Source organism: Erpetoichthys calabaricus, chromosome 16 (genome assembly GCF_900747795.2).
Source record: "Erpetoichthys calabaricus chromosome 16, fErpCal1.3, whole genome shotgun sequence".
Lineage (NCBI taxonomy): Eukaryota > Metazoa > Chordata > Cladistia > Polypteriformes > Polypteridae > Erpetoichthys > Erpetoichthys calabaricus.
Window position 1 is genome coordinate 100,032,857 of NC_041409.2, and position 27,138 is coordinate 100,059,994.

Here is a 27,138-nt window from a genome sequence, read left to right on the forward strand (position 1 = left end):
TAGTGCAGAGAATCAAAGCTTACTTGTGTGGGATTGCAAAAGTTCAACCAGGCAGTTAAATCAGGCCAATGCTGTAAAAGTTTAGGGGGAAATGAACACAACTAAAATCTGGTAATGTTCCTGTTACAGTCATCCATATCTGAATCGTCTGAAGTTGAGCTCTGACAAACAAATCAAGCAGTTTTCTACACATTATTGGAAAGTTTGCTCTGATTATTGTGCTCTTGGTGTGCTTGTCTTCAGTAGTGTTTCATCGCGCTCTTTCATTAGATTTCTTACTTGTCAATCTTTAAACCAGGGTGTTAAACTGTTTTCCTGAGGCCCAAAAGTAATACTTTATATATTCAGTGGGGCTGGAATATGCTGTAGCACCACTGGGTCCGGACCTGAGGGGACACACTTCACAGGTGACCAGGGCCTGTCTGTGTGCTGGGGCTCATTCATGGGAAGAAGCACTTTGAGAATACACCTCTCCTGTGTTCATAAAACCGCTTTCCAGATTAAATCCGAAAACAGGCAAACTATTCAGCAAACAAGCTACCGAGACACATGCGTAGCTGAATCATTGGCCTTGACAATCTTTAGGAAGTGTCTGGGTGTGGAATTGGGACAGCATAGCTGTTAGCTAAAACAAACCAATAACTGCTGCTGGACTGAAATGTTCTCCTCATTTGTCAGATGTCTTAATGTTCTAACACACTTTTCAGAAACTTTTCAAAGCAGACATTTAGTTTAATTTAAATTTTATTTTGGAAGAGTTTGTCATTTGGTTTAAAATATTCAAGCAAGTGTTGTTTTTGTTTTAATTTTGCCAGGTGGAGCATTCTATACTGCCGAGACGGTGGAACACGCCAGGCCCCATTACTACAGTTCCTGGACTTCCATTTTGTATGCTACTTCTCTGTGGCTCAATAGCACTGGTTTCATTGTGATAGATGAAGGTCCAGCTAACCTGTCAAGGCCAGTAACACCAACCTCAATGGGACAGTCTTCATCACTGGCAACAGTCAAGTCTCCAGAGGATATCAACAGTGACAGATTTCATCTTATTTTAGGTTAGTTTGGGTTTCAGAGCTTTTGATGTACTGTTGTCTAAAATACTATGACCAGGCTTCTTGCTTGTCCACTTTAATCTGATTTGAAGTTCAAATAACTTGTGTTTATATTTGACTAGCCATCCCCCCACAGCTTCACCTGCGTAGAAGTGAAACAGAACGGTGAGGAGGGCACTGCCCGGCCCAGCTCTTTACTCCTGATGTTACGCTTTGCACTCTCCTCGGCCTGCAGCCTCTGTCTTGGATTAGTGCGAATATATCGCTCCTGCAAGTGAACTCTGATTCTTAGCGCGATGAGAGAAGTTGCAAAATCAACCGGAATGTTCAAGCCAATTATAGAAAAAAATCCAATATAAATCCATGAAGTAGTTCTCTCGTGAAAAGAAGACAGACAGACAGACGTTGGATTTTATACATTTAGAGATGTGGTTAAGACGCTGCACTCTGAAGATGGCAGAGAGGACATTTTCCAAGACCTTGTTGCTGCCACAGGGTTATGACTTAGAAGTTCAGAATACAGTGGTACCTCTGGTCACGAACGTAATTCGTTCCAAAACTCTGGACGCGACCTGAACGTAATTTCCCCATAAGGTTGTATATAAATACAATTAATCCGTTCCAGACCGTATGAACTGTATGTAAATATATATTACGTTTTTAAGCACAAAAATAGTTAATTATACCATAGAATGCACAGTGTAATAGTAAACTAAATGTAAAAACATTGAATAACACTGAGAAAGCTAACATTGTAAGAGTTCACACTTGACCCTTACGAACTTTTTTAATGAGTTTTAAGCACAGGGAAAAAAAAATTAAATGCCACTTCACTTGTGAAACGTTTCAAACCATCCTCTACTGGCTTTAAATTCCTCACCTTCGCCACTCGAAGAAGAATTTTTTTTTTTGCAGCAAATCGCCATGAATCTTCCTGGCTTTCTCGCATATGATCGCCTCGCTTACGCTATCCCCTGCAAGTTGCTTCTCGTTCAACCACACTAGCAACAGTTTTTCCACCTCTTCCAGCACTTGAGGCCTCTGCTTGGTTAACATTGTAACTCCTTTTGCAACATCAGCTGCTTTGTTAGGCCCTGTATACATAAACAAAAGGAAATGGGAAACGGAGAATAGAAAATCATTGGCATGTATGAACGCACGTAGGGAAACTGTCAGCCAGTGTTTTTGTTCGCCACCAGAGCGTGTGGTCGTGAACAAATGCAAAGTTTTGGCAAACTTTTTGATCGTAACCCGATTTGTACGTGTTCAGAAACGTTTGTGACCAGAGGTTCTACTGTAGTTGAGGACCGAATGTGTTGTCAAAAATAGACATTTACCAACTGTCACATAGAAACTCTCTTTACTTGGAAAAATAACTTTTATATGACATCTTTTTTAGGCAGCATTTCAAGTTCAGTGCAATGTCTTAAGATTTTTAATCTGTCTATGGCCCACTTGTTTAGGATGTGAATTGGACAGGAGTCCTTATGTTTGTTTGCCCTGTGCCATTTCCCCCAAAATCATGTTGCTTGACACCCTCAAGTTGTATTTATCATAAGAAAAGACACAAGAGCAGCACACACAGGGCTGTAGAATAATGTGAGAACTTGCAACCAGTCCCTTTTTTTAATGGGAACTGGAGGTTAATTTTATTAAAGAGCCTGTTTTCACCTTACATTCAAGATTCGAGTATTTATTGTCATAGATAGATAGACAGATGATAAAGGCACTATATAGTAGATAGATAGAGAAAAGGCACTATATGATAGACAGACAGATGATAAAGGCACTATATAATAGATAGATAGATAGATACTTTATTAATCCCAAGAGGAAATTCACATACTCCAGCAGCAGCATACTGATAAAGAGCAATACATTAAAGAGTGATGACAATGCAGGTATACAGACAGACAATAACTTTGTATAATGTTAACGTTTACCCCCCCAGGTGGAAATGAAGAGTCACATAGTTTGGGGGAGGAACGATCTCCTCAGTCTGTCAGTGGAGCAGGACGGTGACAGCAGTTTGTCGCTGAAGCTGCTCCTCTGTCTGGAGATGATCCTGTTCAGTGGATGCAGTGGATTCTCCATGATTGACAGGAGTCTGCTCAGCGCCCGTCGCTCTGCCACAGATGTCAAACTGTCCAGCTCCATGCCTACAATAGAGCCTGCCTTCCTCACCAGTTTGTTCAGGCGTGAGGTGTCCCTCTTCTTTTTGCTGCCTCCCCAGCACACCACCGTGTAGAAGAGGTCGCTCGCCACAACCATCTGATAGAACATCTGTAGCATCTTATTGCAGATGTTGAAGGACGCCAGCCTTCTAAAGAAGTATAGCCGGCTCTGTCCTTTCTTGCACAGAGAATCAGTATTGACAGTCCAGTCCAATTTATCATCCAGCTGCACTCCCAGGTATTTATAGGTCTGCACACAGTCACCTCTGATGATCACGGGGTCCAGGAGGGGTCATTTCATCCATATACAGTAGTACAGCATACAGTGAAACGAAACAACGTTCCTCCAGGACCACGGTGCTACATAAAACACAGGGCAATGAAGAATCCACGACACATAACATAAAGACACATAATATATAACAAGGTGCATGTGAGTCAAATGTGCAAACATGTGCAACACTGCAGAATAGAACACATATGTCAGATATCAGTCTGGTCCATGAGTGTTCAGGAGTCTGACTGCTTGGGGGAAGAAACTGTTACACATTCTGGTGTTGAGGGCCTGAATACTTCGGTACCTTTTTCCCAATGGCAGGAGTGTAAACAGTGAATGTGAAGGGTGTGTTGGGTCAGTCACAATGCATATGAAAACATTGCAGTCACGTTATCACTACATCTGAGCATGTTGTTTCCATTTAGTGATTTATGAACTTATGATACCAGACCTATACCCAGTAGTTTGCTGAAGTCTCATTTAAATTATGAAATATTAAGTGGGAAAAAACAAATGCTGCCTTCGTCATGTCCTAAAATGCCCAAAATTGTGTTTTTTTTTTTCTTCTCAAGGTTAGGTAGATTTCATGATCTAAGATCGATTGTGACAGGATTATACAAATATAAAGAAAATAAGCCAAAGGACAAGCGATGCTATGCTATTACAACTGGATCACTTATCTCAGATCGCGACAAATAAGCAGACTGAGTACCGTTATGAATGGCGGCAGTTCCTGAAGCAGCCATACCACATGCACTTCAGAACAGGGAATCCACCAGAGGCTAGGCATGTTCGGGCCCGGCCAGTACTTAGATGAGACACCAACCACGAAAATGCTTGGATTGTTGCTGGCAGAGGTGTTGGCACGGCCAGCAGGGGGCGCGTACCCTGTGGTCTGAATGTCAGTCCCAATACTCCTGTGCAGTGAAGTGGATACCGTGCTGTAGAAATGGTGCCATCCTTCAGATGAGACGTACAGCCGAGGTCCTAACTCTGTGTGGTCAGTAAAGTTTCTGGGGCACCCTTTGTAAAGAGCAGGGTGTGTCCCGATGTCCTGGTTAAATTTCTCACCATGGCATATCATTCTGGCCCCCAATCTGTGAACAGTCCATCTCTTCTAATCATTTAAGGCCCCTGTCTAAAAGTATTCTCCTTGCCTCAGCTGCGTGGTTTGTCTCACGAGGCACAGAATCAAATAACTGTTTTTGAATTCTGGTTACACCGTCTACTGGAGTGGAGATACCTGGGAATTCTAATGAAAGATCATGGGATGTTAATGTTTCCTTGCTTTAGTTTTTCTAAAATAAATGTTCCTGATCTCAGTGCTGTGTAGTTCTGCTAATCAAGGACGTGTTGTGTACTACTTTTAAAACTGTTAAACATATAATTTATGTATTTATTCTTGTATATATTAATACAATACATTTTGTTGTAGGAATCAGTGTTGAGTTCCTTTGTTCTCCACGCTCCGATGCTCCCATGGATAGCATCACAACGTGTTTACTTGCACTGCAGTCTTTGCTTGATGTTCCGTGGCCTCGTTCAAAGATTGGAAATGACCAGGTAGTTTATCTAAAAATGGATTTTGTTTCAGTCCCACATGCCATTGCTGTTACATTTTCTTTTTTAATAAACTTGAGTTTGTATTCCCAACTGCACACTGCATGCACACTTGTTGTTGTCTTTCCAACCTATGTGTGGATGTATGATTTTCATTGTTTTTCCTCCTAACCTTTACAGGTAATTGGATTAAGTAAATAATAAATGTGTTAGTCATTTGCATGTTTGTTGGTTTACCTTGATGCTCTGAGGAATGTGTGTGAAGTCTTTCCTTGCTGACTAATCAGGTGAGTGTGTAGAAAGTGAGAGAAACATTTGAATTTATGCAAGGAAATTAAGGTTCCCCTCCTAACATATTCTTTAAAGGAGGGCTTAGTTTTCTCCTACTGAACCAATCTTAGGAGTTTTTTTGTTTTCCTCTCCTCCATGTCAGCTGGTCAGCTCATCACATTCAGGAATCAAGAACTCCATCTGCATCCTTAATCTACTGAAACTACTGTGAACTATGCTATTAGTCTTTGTATCTTTTCTTGAGATTTAATAACATCAAACTCTCTCTATTTAATGTGTTGCCATGTACACCTGCTTAAGTCAAATGCAGATATATACGGTGTGAGAAGTCGCCCGAACACCACCAGACAGACACCGGCACTTTATCAAAGCACATGTTTATTTCACAAAAGTCCTGCACCTAACACCCCTAACACAGGCCTTCTTCCCAATGTCCTTGGACCACCTCTCCTCTCCTCACGGGAGCTTTGTCCTGCTTCTGCTCCCAGACTGTAGGAAGGCGGTCGGTCCCTTTTATGTTCACCCGGACGTGCTCCAGGTGCTCGTTGATGACCTTCTGGCGGCTCTTCCTCCGGGTGTCCCTGGAAGGTTCTTTCTCCACCTGCCCAGGTGTGGCGGAAGTGCAGGTTTCCCAGGCTCCACGACGCTCGGGGCGGCCACATGCCCCAATGGGTCCGTCCCCGTGGTCCCTTCTTTATCCAGGGTGGTCGCCCCCTTGTGGCCTGGCGAACAAATAACCCACGTCCCGGCTGGGTCTGCCCCCCAGCCTCCTGCCTCAACAGTATATATAAACCCCGCAGCACAAACTTAATTCATCCCGTAAAACTGACTGTGGACTGAGTTGGTTGTGGACCGGGGCAATTTATCCCATAAGAAATAATGGAAATAGAATTAATCCGTTCCTAACCCCCACGACTCCCAAACACAACCTATTTAATACCCATATTTGAGTTTTTTGTGCATAATAAAACACAGTATTGTTTAAGACTCCCATACCTAACCTATTTAATTCCCGTAATTTGAGTTTTCTGCATATTCAAATATTGTTTTATGGAAAAACACATGAATAAAGAATAAGCCTAGCATAGCCTACACAATTGAAATTAAAAAAGAAACTTTACTGTAACAGGACATCCTCTATCAGCACTCCCTGAAGGATAATCATTCGCACTATCCCATGTACTGCCCTATAGCCTGTTCACAGATAATAGCCTCCGATAGGCTGTCACCAGCACACTGTCTTTCAGTTATCCAAAGTAACAATAATCTTTCAACTTCATCAATTGCTGATGGTCTGTTTTTAGAGAAACTTCAGCTTTTTACATTTCCTCTTTGCTTTTCAAAATCGTAGATATTGTAGATTTACTCGTGCCATACGAAGACGCAAGGTCAGTCACCCGTATACCTCTCTTGTATTTTTTGATCATTTCTTTCTTCATTTCTTTTGTTATTGATTGTTGTACCTTCTTTGGTTTTGTTCTTATCTCTCTAGCTTTCTTTGGATCCATTATTATGCAGTAAAAAGCACACCGTAATCACTAAATAACAGTAATATCACGGGCACAGTAAAGAACATTGGTTACAAAGCACTGAGTAACGCCGCACTTAACGTTTTAAGGCTTTGTTTATGACGTGGAAGGCGCCCATGTGACTTTGGTCGTGCTTCGGGATTTTGGTTGTGTTCTGATGCATTTTTGGGAATGAAAAACTGGTGGTGCTGTGAGGTTTTACTTTTATGCACATGTAGTTTCGATCTGGTTGTTCTCTTTCCATCTTTATGTATGAGGCTTTTAATGAGAAGACAATATGAACCTGTTTCTGATAAGAGTGAAAATTTGTTTTGCACTTTAGTATTTACATTTTGTTTAACAATGCCCAGGTTGTTTTTCTGTTTCTTACACTTAACATCTATTAGATATTGTTGTAATATTAATTAATGAGAATATCCAAATAACTGTGTATATCTTTGTTTTTGTTCATTAATCTGTGGCAAACACTCTGAGTTACTATTATTAAAGGAATGTCAAATTTGTGAAAAGCACATCAACACAACGTGTGAAGCTTTCTTAGAGCAGATTTTATTCATAAATGTTAAAGGAATGTTTAACCCAAAAATACTTTAAGATGTTATTTATGTCCGAAGAAAAAAACTTAAACTCAGGCTTTCATGTAGAATGGTGACCAACACTGGACAATCAAACAATATCAAAAATGTCCATGAAAAGATCTTCCGTCACTCATGTCATGTAAATCACATGTCATGTCATCCATTGGTACGCTCACAATGTGCAAAATATATTCATTTTTTTGCTAAAATATTGTTAAATTATTAGCTCTAGAAAATAAAAGTAGTCCACTGTCAAGAAGCTTCATCACGCAGGTTTGCTCTTTTGTAATGAAGACCGGACCCTTGACCACTGGATATAATTTTTCCATGGAGTATTATATTCATTTAAGGTTTTTCTCCTCTTTTATTACTTTGCCTTAATATTGTGCAAAGAATATTTGGGATGTGCAAGTCTGAAATCCCTTTGTATCCTCATCATGATGAAGAAAGGTAATCAGACATTGGGTTACATACCATTATGTATGGAGGGTTGTGCTTAAGTTATAAAACACCTGTGTCCTCACCAGGGCTACCACATGCAATTTTGGTGTTCATATTGGCGATTCTAAATTGTCCCCAGTGTGTGCGTGGTGTGTGTTTGTGAGTGTCTGTGTGCCCTGTGGTAGGCTGGCACCATGCCCAGGGTTTGTTTCCTGCCTTGCGCCCCGTGTTGGCTGGGATTGGCTCCAGCAGACCCCCGTGACCCTGTAGTTAGGATTTAGCGGGTTGGATAATGGATGTATGGATATTAGAAACAGACATTGTGGCACTAGAGAACATCTGGAGGAGAGCCACTGGGCCGATTCTTAGGCTGTGGGGTATGAGCTGTGAGGGGTGACTGAATGAATTTAAGCAAACAAGGACTGAGAGATGAAATGATTGAAGAGTTTAAAATTATAGAAAGAATTAGTACAGTCGATCCTAGGTGTTCCCTTAAAATAAATTTTTTGACAAGGACATAGTGACTCAGATGGAAACGAAAGGTCAGATTCACACAATTGTGAGAGAGGTGTTCTTCACACAAAGAACCAGACACACGGTATAAATTCGCAAGTAGTGTGATGTAAAGCAGGACATTTGGGACATACAACTCTTGACTTGATGTTATTTTGAACAATCTAGATGAATAGGATGGTTGGGCTGAATGGCCTCTTCTTGTTGCAGATTTTCTAAAGTCCTCAGAGTAAATGAAGGCAGAGCATCAGCGTTGACATTTGTCCAGCTTTCCTGAAAGATGAATGACAACAAACGGACACAAACAGATTTAAAGACATGATTTTTTTCCTTGTGCTTTCACAGGTTTTGAGTGTTGAGCTGTTGAATGTCCTGCATAGATTAATCGTGACGAGAGAATCTCCAGCCATTCAGCTAGCAGTCTTGGAGTTAGTGAAGCGGATTATCTGTGCTGCACAGGAACATGTAAAGGAGAAACGCAGAAGTGCGGAAGGTGGGTATCTTAAACTCTTCAATTTTCTGTACTTTCGTTAATAGCAAAAAACTAACGATCATGATATTTTGGTAAGAAACATGCATCAGAATTATAGTAAATGAGAGTTCTCAACCTGCAAAAAATGTTAATGTGAATGTCCAAGCCTTAATTCCAATTTCTTCTGGCTCCTGACCTTGGACTGTATTTACCATACCTGTAGATTTCATCTTAACTCTTTACTTACATCAAATGTATTTTTTCCCCAAACTATCCTCTATTCATTTCTCACATTTATCCTCTCATTCTGTGTGTTTACCCGAGCTTTAATAATTATAATAATTCTTTATTTATTTGTCACATACATAGTTATACAGAGCAACACATAGTGAAATGCATCTTTTCGCATACCCCTTGGGGTCAGAGTGCAGGGTCAGCCATTGTACAGCACCCCTGGAGCAATTACAGGTTAAGGGCCTTGCTCAAGGGCCCAGTGACGAGGATTTGAACCGGCAGCCTTCGGGATGCCAGCGCAGAACCTTAGCCTCAGAGCCACCAGGTAGTCACAGAAACCCGGTTTCTAAAATGCCATCTAAACCCTAAGAGAAACCCGATGATTGGTCTCTGAGGAGCTTAGTTAACAGACGTAGACATCTCTGCGAGTAACCCGGTGATTTGGCCATGTAAACCCTTAACCGTGTTACACACAAGGACTTTGTGCTCTGTACGTGTCCATTGTGCTCTGTTAGTGTGAACAATTAGTTTGTTTTGCACGCACTTCGAGTGGCCACAGGTAGAAATTTCCTGAAGCAAATGCTCAGGTGATCGCATTATTCCTTTTTGAAATAATCTGTCTCAATATTTCAGAAATCAATAAATTTATTATGTTAATGAACATACAGTGCGCAATATTGAGAGCAGTAGGGTAACACATTTGATGTAGTCCGATTTACTTTTTTAAAGTAACGAGTAATGCAATACTTGGTTTACTGAAGTAAAAATACCGCGTTGTTGCTATCGCAGCATCGCTGGGTGTAAGGCAAGAAACAAATGTACTGGTACGCCGCTCCTTCACAGGACTCCGTCACACAAGCAAACAAAAAAAGAGTGTGCCGCATGCAATCCAGTGACAGAAATATAGGACAAAAGTGTCAGTTTAGTTTTTATCTAGCTATTTTCTGTAGATGGGTCAAAACGGTGTGGTCGGGTGATGCAGTGGCCAGTGTTCATACCACAAATCATCGGTGGCTCAGGTCAGCTATGTAAATTGGGGATGAATGTGATCTACTTAAGAGCACATGAAGGAATAAACATATTTATAAAATAAAATATCACAGGCTCTGTGCATGTTTGCAGAATTCTAGTGGTCGATGACGACGTTCAACTCTGTTTTGCACAAATTTAATGACGTCACAGTGCTTTTTGAAAAGGAGAACTCCAGAAGATTACTTGCACGTGTAAGCACAGATTTTCGAGAAACCAGGTTTCTGCCTTATCCAGGTTACTCCCCTTATCCCGGTTTTGTGTGTGCATGTAAACGCACTTGTTGTCCTTCCCGGATTTTCGAATGTATTGGCAATGGAGGGAACATGAGCTTATGACCTGTGTATCTGTCATCACATTGTGTTACCTCATAGTTCATCTTTACTGTAGATATTTCTCCTTAACCGTTTCTAAATGTGAATTCTGCACTTTGTCTTGTTCCACGAGGTAACGGCCAGCTCTCCAGCCCAGGATGGTTTCAAGCCAAACGAGACTTTTACTCAGAGAACCACATTTACACAGTATGACTAAGCTTACGTTTGTCTATTTCTTTTACGCAGTTGATGATGGTGCTGCAGAAAAGGAAACTCTCCCTGAATTTGGAGAAGGCAAAGATACAGGGGGTTTGATCCCTGGGAAATCTCTGGTGTTTGCTGCGCTGGAGCTGTGCCTGTGTATTCTGGTGCGACAACTGCCTCAGCTAAACCCCAAATTGGCTGGCAGCCCAATGACCTGTGGAAGTAAGCCCCAGATTCTGAATGACAGTGACTGCAAGCTGATAGCGACAGCTCTGGGCATTCTGTCTGAACTTCCTTCGGTCTGCTCACCTGAAGGTAGGAATGAAAGGCTTGAGGGAAGCTGTAGTCGTAATGCATGCAAAAAGTAAGCTCAAAAAGTGCAAATTAGCTTATAGAAGTGTTCATCTTGTCCGTTTGTAACTCTCTTTTCCCTTTATAACTTGACAGTATTAAGATTTCTTAATAGCGTGTCTCTTTTGCGATTACTCTTTAGGAGAGACTGCATGAGCCTTTACCTTTGTAACACTCTTCTTTCATCTGTCCTGTTTCATTTCTTGGTTACAGCAACTAAACACTTCCTGTAGTTTGACATCAGTCTTTTACGTCCCTGTTGAGGAATTGTAGCCCACCCCGCTTTTGCAGAACTCCTTTCGTTCAGACGCATCGGTAGGTCTGCAGGCTCAAACTGCTCATCTCCACGTCTCTGTTGCGGGCAAACCTGAACTTTGACACGGCTATTCCAAAACTTGACATTTTGTTTACACTCGCTTTTGTGTGTTGGGTCATTATAAACTGAAATTAGGCTTTGGATTCAGATCACCAACAGATGAGCAAATATGTTTGTGGTGGTGCGGGTCCACAGCTCCCATCAGGAAGGCCACTTTTAAATAAATAATCACCGCACTTGCGGCTTAGCGAGGGGACATGGTGGTTGTGTGGCTGAAGCAGTTCCCGCGGTGATTCGTGATGTGGGCGTTTCTCACTTAAGTGCACAGTCCGCATCCGTGATTGTTCCAGAGCTGCTGATTTGCCACTGCTGCCACGTCCTCTTCATAAATAGAAGCACGAGGTGGTTAGAGGAGTAAAAAAGAAAAAGAAACGGAGGTAGCGGGAGTGAGGAAGAAGAAGGGAGGAAGCTGAAGAAGAAAGACGGTGCGAGCGAGCGCTTGCAGGCAGCTGGATTGAAGGGCTCCTCATGAGCAGTGTATGGCCGATACTATGGGGGGGGTGGGGGGGCAGTAGGAAGTGGTCGCTCCAGCTGAATGATTTCTAGGAGCTGGAGTGACCGGTAGTGTGGATGACTCCCAGCGGAAGTCAATGGGAGTCGTCAAGTCTTGGGAAGGTGTGCCTCAGCATGAGCGACCTGGCCGTTGGGGAACTCAAGTCTCGGTCCGGTAAGGTAGCCGTACAGAGCCAGGGAACGGAAGGCAACCGGACGGAAGTAAGGTCAGCTGCGGGAAGGGCGACTCCCCCGTTGAGAAGCCTGATGGGAGAAGCAGGGGAGCCGCCAAATAAAAGAAGACACTGGGCTTGTTTATAAAGAGACTGCTTGTTTTAACCTCGTTGTAAAGGATTGTTGTTTTTCTATTTATTGGATTTTTGAACCTCCACTCTGCGCCTATTTTTTGGATTATTTATTTAATGACTTTTTGAGGCACTGCACTTTATTTGTTTGGACACTTGTTTTGTTGACTTTAATAAACGCACTTTGCACTATTACACCATCCCCTTGCTCCATTTGTTATGCCTCACTGCCAAGCTCATCGGTGACATTACCGATGATGACGGGTTCAGGGCTCCCCCCGAACACAAGATGGGAGCATCGTCACAATTCTCCTCGAGAATATTTTGTTAAAGTGCAGAATTCTTAGTTTCTTCAGTAATGGCAAGTATTTCTGGTCATGAGGCAGCAAAGCGTCTCCACACCAGCACACTAGAACCCCATTGTTTTATCGTAGGTTGGATGTGTTCTTACAGTTGAATGACAGACATGGCAGGCCCTGTGTCATCCAAGGAGCTCTGCGTTTGACTTGTCCACCATCTACTCTTATATACCCATTCCTTTATCTAAGGTACCCAAAAACAACTGGAATTGGGGGAAAAAAAAATTTGTTTTAATGATTTTTACTTACTGAAACTTCAGTGTCCTTCAGAGTCCTCTCGACGTGAATGACTGCACTCGTCCCAACAGTTTTCCCACTCGTGGAAACGTTTTTGGAATTGCTGAAGAGGAACATTGTCCAAGGCCTGCAGCCATTTTTCTTTGACTTTATTCATATGCGGGAACAAAAAAAAGTCGCACGGAGCAAAAGATCAGGCGAGTAGGGAAGGTGGCGAGAACTCCCAAGACACACACAAGTCAATTCCGAAATCTCTTCAACAGTCTGACAACACTCTCCGTAAATTGCATTGCAAACTTTTTCAAGATTTTCGTCATTCCTAATTGTGGAAGGTAACATTTCCACTCGTTTGAAACACGAAAACCACTCGTAGACCAGGGTTTTATTAAAGCTTCCTTTTTAACAGCAGTTTCACGCATCACAAACAGTTTAAGTAGCTGTTTTTCCCCTAAGAGGAAATCAAATTTAACGCAGTCGCACTGTTCTTTATGATCACCCATCACAAAAATCGCAGAACACGTTTAATGAACACCAAGAAAAACCGACACGGAATGGCGTATGAACAACACGGAGCAACGCCACTTGGCAGACTGCCACAGAATACTGTAAGTGTGCCACACCTGGCAGCGAAATTCACAACTAAGTCGAGATTGCGTGACAGGTACAGATTCTGGTTATTTTTGGGTACCCCCTCGTATATATAGGCTTGCTCCAAATCATCCATCCATCCATTATCCAACCCGCTATATCCTAACTTACAGGATCACGGGGGTCTGCTGGAGCCAATCCCAACCAACACAGGGCACAAGGCAGGAAACAAACCAGCCCACCGCAGGCTCCAAATAATATTTCATTGTATTGGATTGTGACGTTAAAGGTGTCTTGCATCTGTTCAGATGGCTTAGTGGATCATCCAGATGTTTCTTTGTAAATGCGAGACAAATACTGTTGTTACTCTTGGGTAGCAGAGGTTTCTGCCCTGCTTCACTCTGAAGAATCCCATTTTTTTTTTTGCCACCTTCTTTCTTATTATGGAGACATGTACATTGATCTTAGTGGAAGCTTGAAAAGTCTTTTTTTTTTTTTTTTTTTTTTTTTTTTTGGGATATCCTTCTAGTATCAAAACAGATGTTCCACGTGCCTACCTGGATGTACTAAGTGGCTCAGGGAACAAAACATCAAAATTTTGGGGTCCATGGCCAGGAAACTCCCCAGACTTCAATCCCATTGAGAACTTGTGGTCAAGAGGCGGGGGGGACAAACAGAAACCCACCAATTCTGACAAACTCCAAGCATTGATGATGCAAGAATGGGCTGCTGCCGTCAATCAGGATTGGGCCCAGAAGTTGATTGCCAGCCTGCCAGGGTGAATTGCAGAGGTCTTGAAAAAGAAAGAAGGGCCAACACTGCAAATATGGACTCTTTACATAAACTTTATGTCACTGTCAATCAAAGCCTTTGAAAGTTCTGAACTGCTTGTCATTCTACTGCAGTACACCACAGAAACATCTGACACAAAGATCTAAAAACACTGAAGCAGCAAACTTGGTGAAAACCAACATTTGGGTCATTCTCAGAACTTTGGGCCACGGCTGTACAGGGTGGTCCAGATCTAATTATACAACTGTTCAACTGACAACTGTCTCCCCGCCATTTTGGAATGCAGGGCAGGTGCTGTGAATTCTCTATGTAATAAACTTAATAAGTTATAGCGTAATGAAAATTGCATAATTAGATCTGGAGCACCCTATAAAGTTGTATCCAATAATTAGCAATTGAAAAAATATCTGTTAATACAAAACAAACAATACTAGCGTAAAATCAATACTAGTATTACCCTGTGAAAGTAGAAAAGGAGCTGAAATAAGTCCCTCGTCTAGTTCTTAATATTCGTTAAAACACAGTAATTCATTAAAATGAAATAAATAAGAACTTGGAAAGAACTGATTTGTTGTATAGTGGGAAGACTAATGGCACACGATGAGCAGGAAGATCTGGGGCTGAAAGATCAGAGGATTAAGTCACTGAAGCCCCCCCGCCCGAGTTTCTATCGTTTAGGGCAGCAGCACCTGTCCCTTATCATTAATTGGTTCAAACACCATTTAGCTACTGATGGATAATGTCGGTTCTTCACAATAATAATCTTCAGATAATGTTGTTCAACCAATTCAGTCTTGTTTGTGCTTACATAATTGCTTTCCACTTCCATTTTATTTCCACAGAAGTAACTTTTTTATTTTTTGTCCTCTATTAGTTAACTTACGAAACCTGCAGGAGAAGGGAGCTGCTGTGTGAGATGTTTGCGCGGCACAGCATGGCATCTGATGGCATCCACGTGGCTGTCAGACAAGTAAAAAAGGAAAATACACCAAATGTACAAGGCCACGCAACTGCTGTCAGGGTGAACTTGAAACAGTAAACTCCTTCCCAGCTGAAGTCACACAGAACGATTCTCTGTTTTTAAGATGGATGCCAATTCGCTAAAGCTGTTCAATGGGAGACTTGGAACTTCCAAAACTTTGCACAGCGCATTCTGTTCAGGATATCTGAGCAAAAATTGAGCTGTCTTGAAAAATTTCTTTGAAAAATAAGTGTGGCTAATCTCGATACAATTGGTCCATGGGGGGCTCATGTGGACAGACATCGGCTCTTGCAATAGTTGCCTGTCTCATTATATGCAAACACGCCTATTCAATTACTTTGTGACAGCCATATGGCAGTGGTGTATAACACAGGAGCAAACCTTCATGGGAACTGAGGTGGCTTTTAGGTGAAATGTGATCAGTGGCACTTTAACGGGATGCAAAAGTAGGGGCAGAATATATTAGGAAGGTGTATGTGCATTTTATTTGAGGGCCCTTTTATATAGGGGAATGGGTATATGGGGGTCCTGGGACAGACAAGATGTAGAACTAACGTGAATGGAAACCCACAAAAACAGAGACTTGATGCAATGAAGAATAAAATGGAAATTATTACAAAGCAAACAATAGGCAACCGTACAAATATTAAAGCAGTGCATAAAATATCCCATTGCAATCGGGGGGGGGGGGGGGGGGGGGGGTCCATTAGTGCTGTAATGGTTGCTAAACACTGACATTTTTCTATGGTTCTATGGAATATATAATAAATTAGCTGTGGGAAAAAAATGCTGTCTGTTAAGATAAGCTTCTCATAAGCGGACAAACTGTGCCAGTCATGGACCCACAGTCTGCCACCCACTCCACCTTGTACCTCTGTCCGGCATCACATATCGAGTTAGCGGAGAGAACGAATATGAGGAGCATGACATGTCGAAGGTACAGCAAAGTTCCTCAGCAACGTGAAGAGTGTTGGTACTCCATTAAGAAAAAGAGGACATCAGTGAAGTTGGTTAAACATTTCATTTCATCGAAAAGTTGCTGCAATTTGTTTACATACAGAATTAGAAATAAATGAAGCATTTTACCAAGTAGGGTAATGGAAAGAAGCAAGCTAGCAACCTTCAGATCCTTAAACTGCTTAGACAGCGTTACTCGAATATGAAACAGGCAGTCACTGTGTAATCACTGCCACTCTTACCAAAGGTGTTTGCTTGTGTTTAGTGTGTCAAATGAATTTTATTTTGCAGGAAGTGTATCCATTCTCCCCACTGTTTTGTTCCTGATCACGGGTGTTGTCCGAGAGATGGCAGTGAAATGTTTCACCGTTCAGTCCTCCATGCCACTTTCTGCAGCACTTCAGGCACTTAAGACTGTTGTGGTTTCCCCCATGGCTCGAGCCGAAAAGAGCCGGTCGGCCTGGACAAGTCTGCTGCGCTGTGCCGTCGTTACTTTATTAGAGGAGCACAAGACTGGTGAGCTGCACCTTTAATATTCATATGTCATTCAGTAGATCGATGGCACTTGGTTTGTCCCAGGTGGATAGTTGGCTTTTTTACAGAATCTCAATAAATAAATATTAATATGTATGTATGTAAATATAATATAATAAATATAAGCAACACCCCAAGACCCCCATACATACTAAAATGACTGAAAGAAAACTTGTGACTAAGCTAAAGATCAAAAGAGCAGTCACTGTAAGAGGGACAGGTGGAACTTTTTTTTTTGTCCCTGAGGGGTAATTTGGCTTTTTGTGGTGCTCCCGATATCTATGCAGAAGGTCGAAGGTCAAGTCTTTAGAGTCCTGGTGCTTCCCGTTTGTGAGACATGGATGCTATCCAGTGACCTGAGATGAAGACCGGACTCCTCCATGTGTGTCTCTATAGAGAATCCTTGGGTACCATTGGTTTGACTTTGTGTCGGCCACAGAGTCCTGAATGAGGCACATGACCTGCATTGTGAGGGAGCGTCAGTTACGACAATACGGCCATGTGGCGCCATTACCCGAGGGTGATCCGACTCACAGGATCCTCATTGTTGAGGACCCAAGTGGCTGGACCAGGCCAAGGAGACACCAACATAACACCTGGCTGTGACAGCTAGAGGGTCATTTCTGAAGGGTGGGACTGGACTGCTTCTCTGCCTGGGGGGGTTGCCAATCAGGATCCTGAGCTGTCGTGTGGTGGGTGTGGTAACATGCTGTACCAGTGAATACTCCCCAACCTGACCTGACCTGTCTTTAAATAAATAAATACATGAGAGAGAGGTGTGTGTGTGTATATATATATATATATATATATATATATATATAATGTTATGGGTTTACAGCATTTTTATGGAGTCAATCAGGGAAGTACAATTAACAAATGTGACGTTGACTGCAGCAGCCGGCGATGACGTCAGAAGCAGAGGGATGGAACTGAAGTCATCGGAAGTGAGGTAGTTCTGCGGAGGCAGAAGAGAAGTTGTCTTAGTTGTACAATATGCAGGTGGATACGGGTGCGTTACGTCCGGTGTGAACGTTTTCTTCTTGTCTTTCTGTAGACAAAAGAAGAAAAAAAGCATTAGATCCCTGTTCCACTTCCCTATCTTTTGTGACCCATCGAGCCCTTTGACACTCCCCTATTCGTGCGTGTGTGACAGTATATATACACACACCAGAATGACTAAAAAGAAACACAACTTCTGACTTGGCAGTTTTGGTCCCAGTGAGATGCTCTACAGGTGTATTGCTGTTGGTGTGAAGGAGACCCAGTTGTGTCTCTTTCTGCTGAGTAATTTGTTGGCTGAAAGTCGTCAGTTTTAGTGTGTCACACAGAGAGGATGTGCAGCATTGTTCATAATGGCACTCGGTTTAGTTTTCATTCTCTGCTTCTGTACGACCTCCACGGGGTCCAATGTGCAACCCATAATGGAGCCTGCACTTTTAATTAGCTTGTTGATTCAGTGGGCCGCTCTTGAAGTGATGTCACCAGAACCAGCACACCCCAGACTGGTCATCACGGAGTTATAGAACATGGAAAAGATGTTGCTACCCACATATAAGTAGTGCGGTCTCCTAATAAGAGAGAGTCTGCTCTGCCCTTTCTTCTGTAGTCCCTCTGTGTTACAAGACCAGCCCAATTGATGTGGACCCCCAAGTACTTGTTGCACCACCTCCGCATCCACTCCCTGAATAGTGTCTAGGCAGTTTGTTGTGGCCAAAGTCAATAACCAACTCCTTGACTTTGCTGATATTAAGTTGCAGACGGTTCTTTCAACACCAGACACAAAGTTCTCCCCCTGACTCCTCTCCTCTGTCTTATCTCTGTTATCAGTACACACTATAAGCGCAGAATTATCTGAGAATGTCTGCAAGGGACGCGTGACCTGGTGTTACATTTATAGTCTGAGGTGTACAGAGTGAAGAGTAGAGCAGATCAGACAGGCCTGTTCTTTGTGGTGTGCCAGTGTTGCTCACTTCTGAATCGGAGAGACAGTCCACAAGTCTCTCAAACTACAGCCTGCTTGACAGACCGTCCACATGGTTATCGATGACCTGAAACTCTGTCATTTTGCATTGAGATAAGGGATGAAGTCATGCGTGGTGTTGGTCTTTTACATGAGGAGTAATAGTTCATCTTTTTATAGGCATGTGCACACCACACTACATCAGGGGTCTCCAACACGTCGCTTGATTAGTCAAATTAGGGGTGGGCGATCTTTCCAAAAAATCATATCACGATCCACAATCTGCATTGCAATCTCTGTTTTCAATGTGGCAAACACTTAAGAGAATATCCAGACTCAAACTCATCAAGACCTAAGTAACACTTTACTTTAAATATCAAACAAAGTTGAATTCAGTTGTTCTCTCATTTGCTAGCTAAGCGGAGTTGAGGAACACGACCTGAAGCTGGCGAGTAAGTGAGGAAGACCTCGGCTCGTTGTGTGGATCTCAGATTCATGCAAATAAATCGGTACCGCAAGCGAACTATGATGCATACCGAAATGTGAGAAGTTGCAAATCATAACCCAGATCTAAATCCGTGAAGTAGTTCTCTTGTGGAAAGCAGACAGACATTGGATTTTATATTTTATATATCAGTAAACCTTCAAAATAATGTGCAGTTAAAGTCTCAACAGCATTCTCAGCATTTCTGGAGCTTAGTAGAGCAAGATAACTAGAAGAATCTTCACCAAGCAGCTCTGAAAATGTCGGCTTTGTTTGGGTCTCCATACCTCTGTGAGTCGGCCTTTTCTGACGTGAATGTCATGAAGTCAACGTTCAGAACAAGACTGACAGATGAACATTTAAATTACTCCATCAGAGTGAACCTGAGGGGCTCCACTCCACCATACACCTCTCTTGTGGACTCCAAGCAGTGCCAGTCATCTGACTAACTAAGAAACACATCACACATGCGACTGGACCTGTGAATAAAGTGACACAGTGACATGTGACAGAATGACAAAGGAATAAGTCAGATCTGTGGATTTGGAATTGCATTGTTTGGTTTTGACAGCATTCATGTTTTAATTCAATAGTATGAGATACACGAGAAAATGCGGACAGACATACAAAATGCACTTGCAGGTGAACTGTTTATTTTTAAATATTTTTTGTGATGTTTTAATGCAAATTGTGAGTTGTGGACACCAATATTTTGTAAATGTTCAGGCAAAACAAGCGTATTCAGTTTCTTTGGGTTGAAATAAGCTATGAGAAGAAACGTTAGAAAACGTGAGGAGCTCTCGGCCATTTTCATTTTGTAAAAGTAGCTCTCCGGGGAAATAAGCTTGGAGACCCCCTTGGTCTACATGTTATAAAACTATTGCTATTTTAATGAAGGTGTAACAGAACAAGAGACATAAGGAGTTAATGACATATAACTTCACTCTCCAGATTCTTTTCAGTCAGAAGTGGATGAAGTCGGCCTGCTCACAGCCATTACTATATTTGTATTGTCTGCTAGTCCTGAAGTGATAGCTGTTGACTGCATCCAAAATCCCTGCGTTGAAATGTTTAAGAAAAGCCTCGAGTCAAAAGACCCTGTGGTAAGTAGAAGGAAAAAAAAATGTGCACAACATTTATTCTATTTAAATGCATTTTCTGTTAGTTTTATGAATTTTATGAAATTGTTTGGGTAAACCTTCACTCACCTTTGCTAAAACCATTCATTGCCTTTGAGAAACTCTTTTCCAGTTCAGGGTCATAGAAGACTGAAGGAGATGGTGCTGGTCCAGGCAGTGGGCACCCTTGTGCATACCCATTACAACACTCGCCCTATTCCAGTAAGAGGAAACTGCAACCACTTGACAATTTATGGGGGAAATCAAACATAATTGGAAAATGATAACACATTTCAAGGCTTTAAAGTGAATTATAAAGACGTTTAATCTTAATTCTTCAATAAAAAGTGATAAAAGCATTGACTCAATTACAGGTAATTCATAATGATGCTTAACTGATACTGTTAAGTATTTTCACAAAATAAATGCACTGTGGAAAATTCCTGTCAGAATTCGATTTAAACTGGTGCATGACTGTTGTAGCATGCTGTCCATTTAAAATGTCAGTAGACGCCAGGAGATGGCGTCGGGGCAGAGCACCTCCCCGTACTTGTCTTGTTTGGTTGCAGGGAGGAGCCGCTGACCTGACTCCCCGTCATAGAGAAGGACAGCCGTCACAGGATGGGCCGCTTTGCCCCACAAGACTTGGCTGAGGGAGGGGCAGTGTAGCGACACCTCTACGCTGGGAGGACTGGGGGAGCAAGTGTAGCCAGAGCGTTACCTCCCCCGGGATGCTAGATAGCAACCCCCCTGGGCTGCAGCGGTGCCTCGGACTCCCGCAGGGCTTCATGGGAGGTGGAGTTTGGTACAGCCCTGTTGGGATCTGACACCCGGAAGTGCTGCCATAAACGAGTAATCAGGCACCCGGAGCATTTCTGGGTGCCTTATAAAAGGAGCCAGAGTTGGGAGGAGGAGCGACAAAGCTTGACCGGAGTAGTGGACAGGAGAAAATATAAAAGAGGAAGAAGAGGCTTGTTGTATGGTGCTTGTGGTATGCTTGTGGGAAACGGGGAAGTGTGTGCCTTGAATTTGTGTCCCACGCTTGTCCGTGTCAGCTTAAGCTGGTGGGCCACACTGTACATGGCAAAAAACATCTGTAGAGTCTATAGATGCTGTTATTTTTTTATTTATTTTTTACTACATAATAGCAGAACATTTTAGACTGTTATGGCTTATGGTCTCTTGGGCACTACCCGTCTGTCTGCTCTGCACGTTCATACTGCTTCTTCTGGCCATCTTTCTATTTCAGATGGTAATACTTAATAGTGTTCCTTATGTCTCACATTCCTACTGAAGTTCTCTTTCAGTATATTCTTTAAAACAAAATGACCTCAATAATTGTCCTGTAGTTTTTCCATGCACATAAACTCTGTAATACCATCTTACTGACACTAAAAGAGCCACTGAGAATAGCTTAGTGGTGGCACAGGCAATATTTTTTCAGCATCTTGAAAGGTAACACGAAACAATCTCTGGATGAAGTTGAGGTGAATGTAATTGTTCTTCAAATCAGTTGTTGTTAGTCTGACCCCAAAAGAAGACCATTTACAGCCATTCCTTCCTTGGCCATCATTTTAAATAAAGACAGATATTTTGAACGTACGTCTATTTATCTCATGGAACATGGACATTAACTTTTATGGTCAGAATACATTTCAGGTTTACTTCAGCTAGACTACAGGAGAGTTGTTAAATGGTGGATGAAATTTTACTCTTAATAGGACATTATAAGAAATTTTAAGAAATATGTGAATAATTGTGCCAACACCCCAAAAAGCTATACATATACAGTGCATCCAGAAAGTATTCACAGCGCATCACTTTTTCCACATTTTGTTATGTTACAGCCTTATTCCAAAATGGATTAAATTCATTTTTTTCCTCAGAATTCTACACACAACACCCCATAATGACAACGTGAAAAAAGTTTACTTGAGGTTTCTGCAAATTTATTAAAAATAAACAAACTGAGAAATCCCATGTCCATAAGTATTCACAGCCTTTGCTCAATACTTTGTCGATGCCCCTTTGGCAGCAATTCCAGCCTCAAGTCTTGTTGAATATGATGCCACAAGCTTGGCACACCTATCCTTGGCCAGTTTGGCCCATTCCTCTTTGCAGCACCTCTCAAGCTCCATCAGGTTGGATGGGAAGTGTCGGTGCACAGCCATTTTAAGATCTCTCCAGAGATGTTCAATCGGATTCAAGTCTGAGCTCTGGCTGGGCCACTCAAGGACATTCACAGAGTTGTCCTGAAGCCACTCCTTTGATATCTTGGCTGTGTGCTTAGGGTCGTTGTCCTGCTGAAAGATGAACCGTCGCCCCAGTCTGAGGTCAAGAGCGCTCTGGAGCAGGTTTTCATCCAGGATGTCTCTGTACATTGCTGCAGTCATCTTTCCCTTTATCCTGACTAGTCTCCCAGTTCCCCACAGCATGATGCTGCCACCACCATGCTTCACTGTAGGGATGGTATTGGCCTGGTGATGAGTGGTGCTAGGTTTCTTCCAAACGTGATGCCTGGCATTCACACCAAAGAGTTCAATCTTTGTCTCATCAGACCAGAGAATTTCCTTTCTCATGGTCTGAGAGACCTTCAGGTGCCTTTTGGCAAACTCCAGGTGGGCTACCATGTGCCTTTTACTAAGGAGTGGCTTCTGTCTGGCCACTCTACCATACAGGCCTGATTGGTGGATTGCTGCAGAGATGGTTGCCCTTCTGGAAGATTCTCCTCTCTCCACAGAGGACCTCTGGAGCTCTGACAGAGTGACCATCGGGTTCTTGGTCACCTCCCTGACTAAGGCCCTTCTCCCCCGTCTGTCTAAATTTAAAATTGTTTTCCAATTTGGGACGTCACCGTTAGGATGAATGCTGAAGTGCTTTCGGAAGGTGATGATGGATTCGTTGTTTTTGAAGAACGATTTAACAGCGAAAGCAAGGCGCACACTGGACCAAGGCATGCGGCCAACTGAAAACTACAAGGGATCACCTATCAAAGGACCCCATAAACCCACCTCACACAATGACCTTGAGAAATGGGGTACTTCATTTTGGCTCACCCTGTATATATCATATTGTGTTATATAGTGCCGACCTGGTAAACTGAAACTGAACTTCAGACATAAGAGAGTTCATTGAATGTTCCTTGCCACATTAAACTGTTAACTACATCATGAGTCCTATTTGATGAAGTTTATTTGCATGTATTTCTTCTTTTGCTAGGTTTTGGTCAGATGCTATCAGATGCTGCAGTCCATATTTCAGAGTCCGAGTCGGTTGGTGTCTGTTCCTTACATCCAGGCTTTGGGTCCTGTCATAGTAAACAACCTTCAGAGTGTGGAGAAGAAAAAACCCGAGTGTATGCTGGAGTTCCAGGCTGTCCAGGAAGGAGTTAAAGCTCTTGAATGTCTTGTTTCGACTGTGGACGTGGAATACCGTGAGTAAACCGGACAGTGTGCGCATGTCTTTAGTTCAGACCAGGGGTCTCCAGCTCCTGTCCTGGAGTGCAGCTTTTCATTCTAACCCTTTTCCTAATTAGCGACCAGTTTTGGCTCCTAGTTGGCTTCCCATCATTCATTTTAATTGCCCTTTTTTAAAGACTCGTCTCCTGAATTGCTTCATTTTTTTTCCCTAAAATGGCACCCAAACGGAAATGAGATGTGAAGTGACCAACAAATGACCAGCTAAGTCGGGGCCTCAGGCTCCAACCAGTTTCCTAATTAAATTCGAGGACCGGTTGTTGCTGCCACAGCAGACATTACCAAAAGTGCTGACTTTCTTTATCCTAAGACCACCATCCGAATGTTTTTTGGATCTGAGCAGATCAGCATTACTGAACCCTTCACCCGTCTTTGTTTTTAGATATTGTGTGATGGATGTACGGCGGAGTGGTGGCTCTGAGGCTAGAGATCTGCACTGGCAGTCAGAAGGCCGCCAGTTCGAATCCCATAAACCCCTGAAGTGACACTACTCCATTGCCCCATCCCGAGTATGACGTTAATCTGCATCCAGCCCTCCAATTTAGAGGGAATACTTGGGGGGTTGGTGGCAGGATTGACACTTCAGCCACCGTAAAAAAAAACCTCAAACTGTTTCAGTGTGGTGCTGAGGTGTCACCTGCTGTACTCGTGTCCCAATCCAGGTGGTTTGTCATTTGGTGGGTGCAGCGATGCGGTATCAGCGCATGTTCTCAACGTCTCTCTATGATCCTCCGGCCGCTATTGCACAAGCGAGGCGAGCACATCAGTAAAGTGAATCCTCCCAGAGTCGTTCCTTTCAATTACCTGACATCTCTACTAGGAATCCATTCCCGAACGGGTTTATCCATTCCCAGGAATTTTGGAATCCCGCATTTCATTCCCGGGAATCCCGGGGATAACACAGTGCACGGGCATCTCACATGTGAACGGTTTTAGAACGACCGACACTTATTTTTAATAAAACTACTGCAATATGTTGACACAAATAAAAGACCAACCTTATCTACAAGCAGTTCATGCTGTCATAGAAGTACATGTATCTTCAGTTGTGGTAATAAGAGCGTAGAAAGCACACCGTTCTCACAGGTGGCGCAGTGATAGTGCTGCTGCTTTGCAGTAAGGAGACTGTGGAAGATTGTGGGTTCGCTTCCCGGTTCCTCCCTGTGTGGATAGCACTTTGAGTACTGAGAAAAGCGCTATATAAATGTAATTTATTATTATTATTATTATTAACGTGTTGAGCGTGTGGTTGTTAATGCGAGAGCACACCTTCGTGCAGAAGCACGCCAGCCTCTGAGAAAGCACTCTCTGCCTCCACTGAAGTAGGCAGCACAATCATCAGATACTGATATACTTGTTCTAAACAACGCCCGCGCTTGCCATTGTGCTGAAACACCGCCGTTTCAGCTTTTACTGATGCAACCAGTTTCTTGTCATCATTCTGTGATGGCCAGTTTCTTGGCACAGATAATGCGGATGCAACAGACAATTTCAAGCTGCTGTTGTCTGATGAAGTGCAAGCTGCAGCAATAGCGCCACCTTAATTATTTTCAACTATAATTCTGTTATTTCTTGATCGATTTTTACACTTTTACACGCTATATATGCGAGCTTGGCCGTTCCCATTTTCCCAGGAATTACAGCAGTTTCATCTCAGTTTCCTGGGAGCCCGTGAATGGATTCCCTAATCTCTACATTTCAATTTTTTCTCTTGACGATTTCAGTAGTTTTTAGGACCTCGGGCTTCTTATAGCACGAGCTTACATGGCTAGTATTATTATAACAGCAGGCCAATGCATGGGAATTCCACAACGTTCAGGCATGTTTATACTATCTGGTACTTTTAGTTTTATTTTGATCATCAGATCTATGATCCTGTCTACACTGAAGGGTATTCTGGGTTTATTGTGGCTGTATAATAATAAACAGAAAAATAATAATTGCAACATTTGCTTGTTTCAGGATCCGAGCTCGTTGCCATCCTCCTTCCACTACTTATTTCCTTCCTTTTGGATGAGAACGCCTTGGTGTCCTCGCAGAGTCCTGCGCGGTCGCTGCATGAGTTTGCCCTACAGAATCTGATGCGAATAGGACCGCAGCACTCGGCTGTCTTTAAAAACCTGATGGCCACCTCTCCAGCCATGAAAGTGCGCTTAGAAGCAGCCGTCAAAGGGAACCAGGAGAGCATCAAAGCCAAGAATGCAGCCCGCCAATTGAAACCCCCAGGAAAACATTCACCGAGTATTCAACTGAAGACCAACTTCCTGTGAAGTACCCTTGGCGCCTTAACCCATTTCTACAGCAAGGTTGCTATTTGTAATCGGCTTGAAGAATTCAGGTGGTTTTGTTTTACTGAACATTTTTCAGAATGTGCTTTATGGAATCTCCGGTGCCGTCGTCCTCCCAGCTCTGGCTTGACTTTTGGGCCGTGCAAAGAAAGGAGCTGTGCGGGTTTTACATAAAACAGGAGGGCAGCTCACCTCCTCTCACGCCCGCAGCAACAGAGGGGGCGTTTTTAGCAGGTGGGTGGGTGGGAGACTTTGTCAGACATGCAAATCACAGAATGAAATTGCACTACTGCTTCCTCGTCGCTGTACTCAGACGTGTCCTATGCAAATTCTAGAAACCGTCAAAAGGCAGAAATCCAACATGGAGAATATCTGCCTTGTCTGTTTACGGGAGCTTCTCTTTCGCTTTTCCAAATCTGCGTTGTTTCATCTGTGACCACCGCTAACGGGTAGGACAAGCATGTTACCAGTATGCTCTGAATTTTTAGCATTATTTCCAGTGTGCTAATATATTTTTGATTCATATTTATATTTTTTAATTAAAAATGACTATTAACAGGCACTCTAGTGAGATAATAACACTAACGTTCCCTTAAATACGCTGCCTGCTCCGCGCCTGTGCATATAAGTTTTGTTTCATACTTAACAGTGAAACTACATCTAAGAAGTGCTGCTGTTTTTATTTCTAGTTTTAATTCTCCAATTGTGGATTATCAGAATCTGCCTCCCAGTACTCAGTTTTCAAATCCGACATGTTCTGTGGTAACAAACAGCATTAAATATCTTACAGCGCAATGAACCGTTTACTAACTTTTAATTAAAATGGGGAACTTTGTTTTAATCGATGCTTTTATCCAAAGTGACTTACAAATGAAGCCTGCGTGCTTGAAGACAAACGCGAGATGCCCGTACGGTGGGACCCTCGAACAAGTCTGTGCCTGTCGTTCACACGCGCCGCTTCGACTTCTACTGTGTCCACACAGAGCTGCGCGCGGAGGACCACGAATCCCAGTAGCCTTTGGCTGTGGTAAGAAGAATGCAGACTGTGTTGTTTGTTTGTTTGTTACTTGTGAATTTTGTACATATGTGTAAATTGTACAGGATTAACAGGTTGATCTAAAATCTAACATCTAATTTTGTTTTGTAATGTATTTGAAAAATAAAAAAAAAA

The 27,138-nt window shown here is 42.6% G+C and overlaps 1 protein-coding gene across 2 annotated transcripts in view; it reads left to right on the plus strand.

Annotated features, from left to right (window-relative positions):
- The window catches only part of heatr5a (HEAT repeat containing 5a), a 150,260-nt gene extending 123,122 nt beyond the window's left edge, over window positions 1-27,138 (plus strand). For both annotated transcript variants that reach the window (XM_051919998.1, XM_028822013.2), the window contains 8 exons: window positions 816-1,055; window positions 4,939-5,066; window positions 8,761-8,908; window positions 10,711-10,983; window positions 16,399-16,623; window positions 20,037-20,188; window positions 23,423-23,636; window positions 25,642-27,138. In XM_051919998.1, the coding sequence (XP_051775958.1) occupies window positions 816-1,055; window positions 4,939-5,066; window positions 8,761-8,908; window positions 10,711-10,983; window positions 16,399-16,623; window positions 20,037-20,188; window positions 23,423-23,636; window positions 25,642-25,949 (1,688 nt within the window). In that variant the 3' untranslated portion in view covers window positions 25,950-27,138. The remainder of the gene's footprint in view (window positions 1-815; window positions 1,056-4,938; window positions 5,067-8,760; window positions 8,909-10,710; window positions 10,984-16,398; window positions 16,624-20,036; window positions 20,189-23,422; window positions 23,637-25,641) is intronic.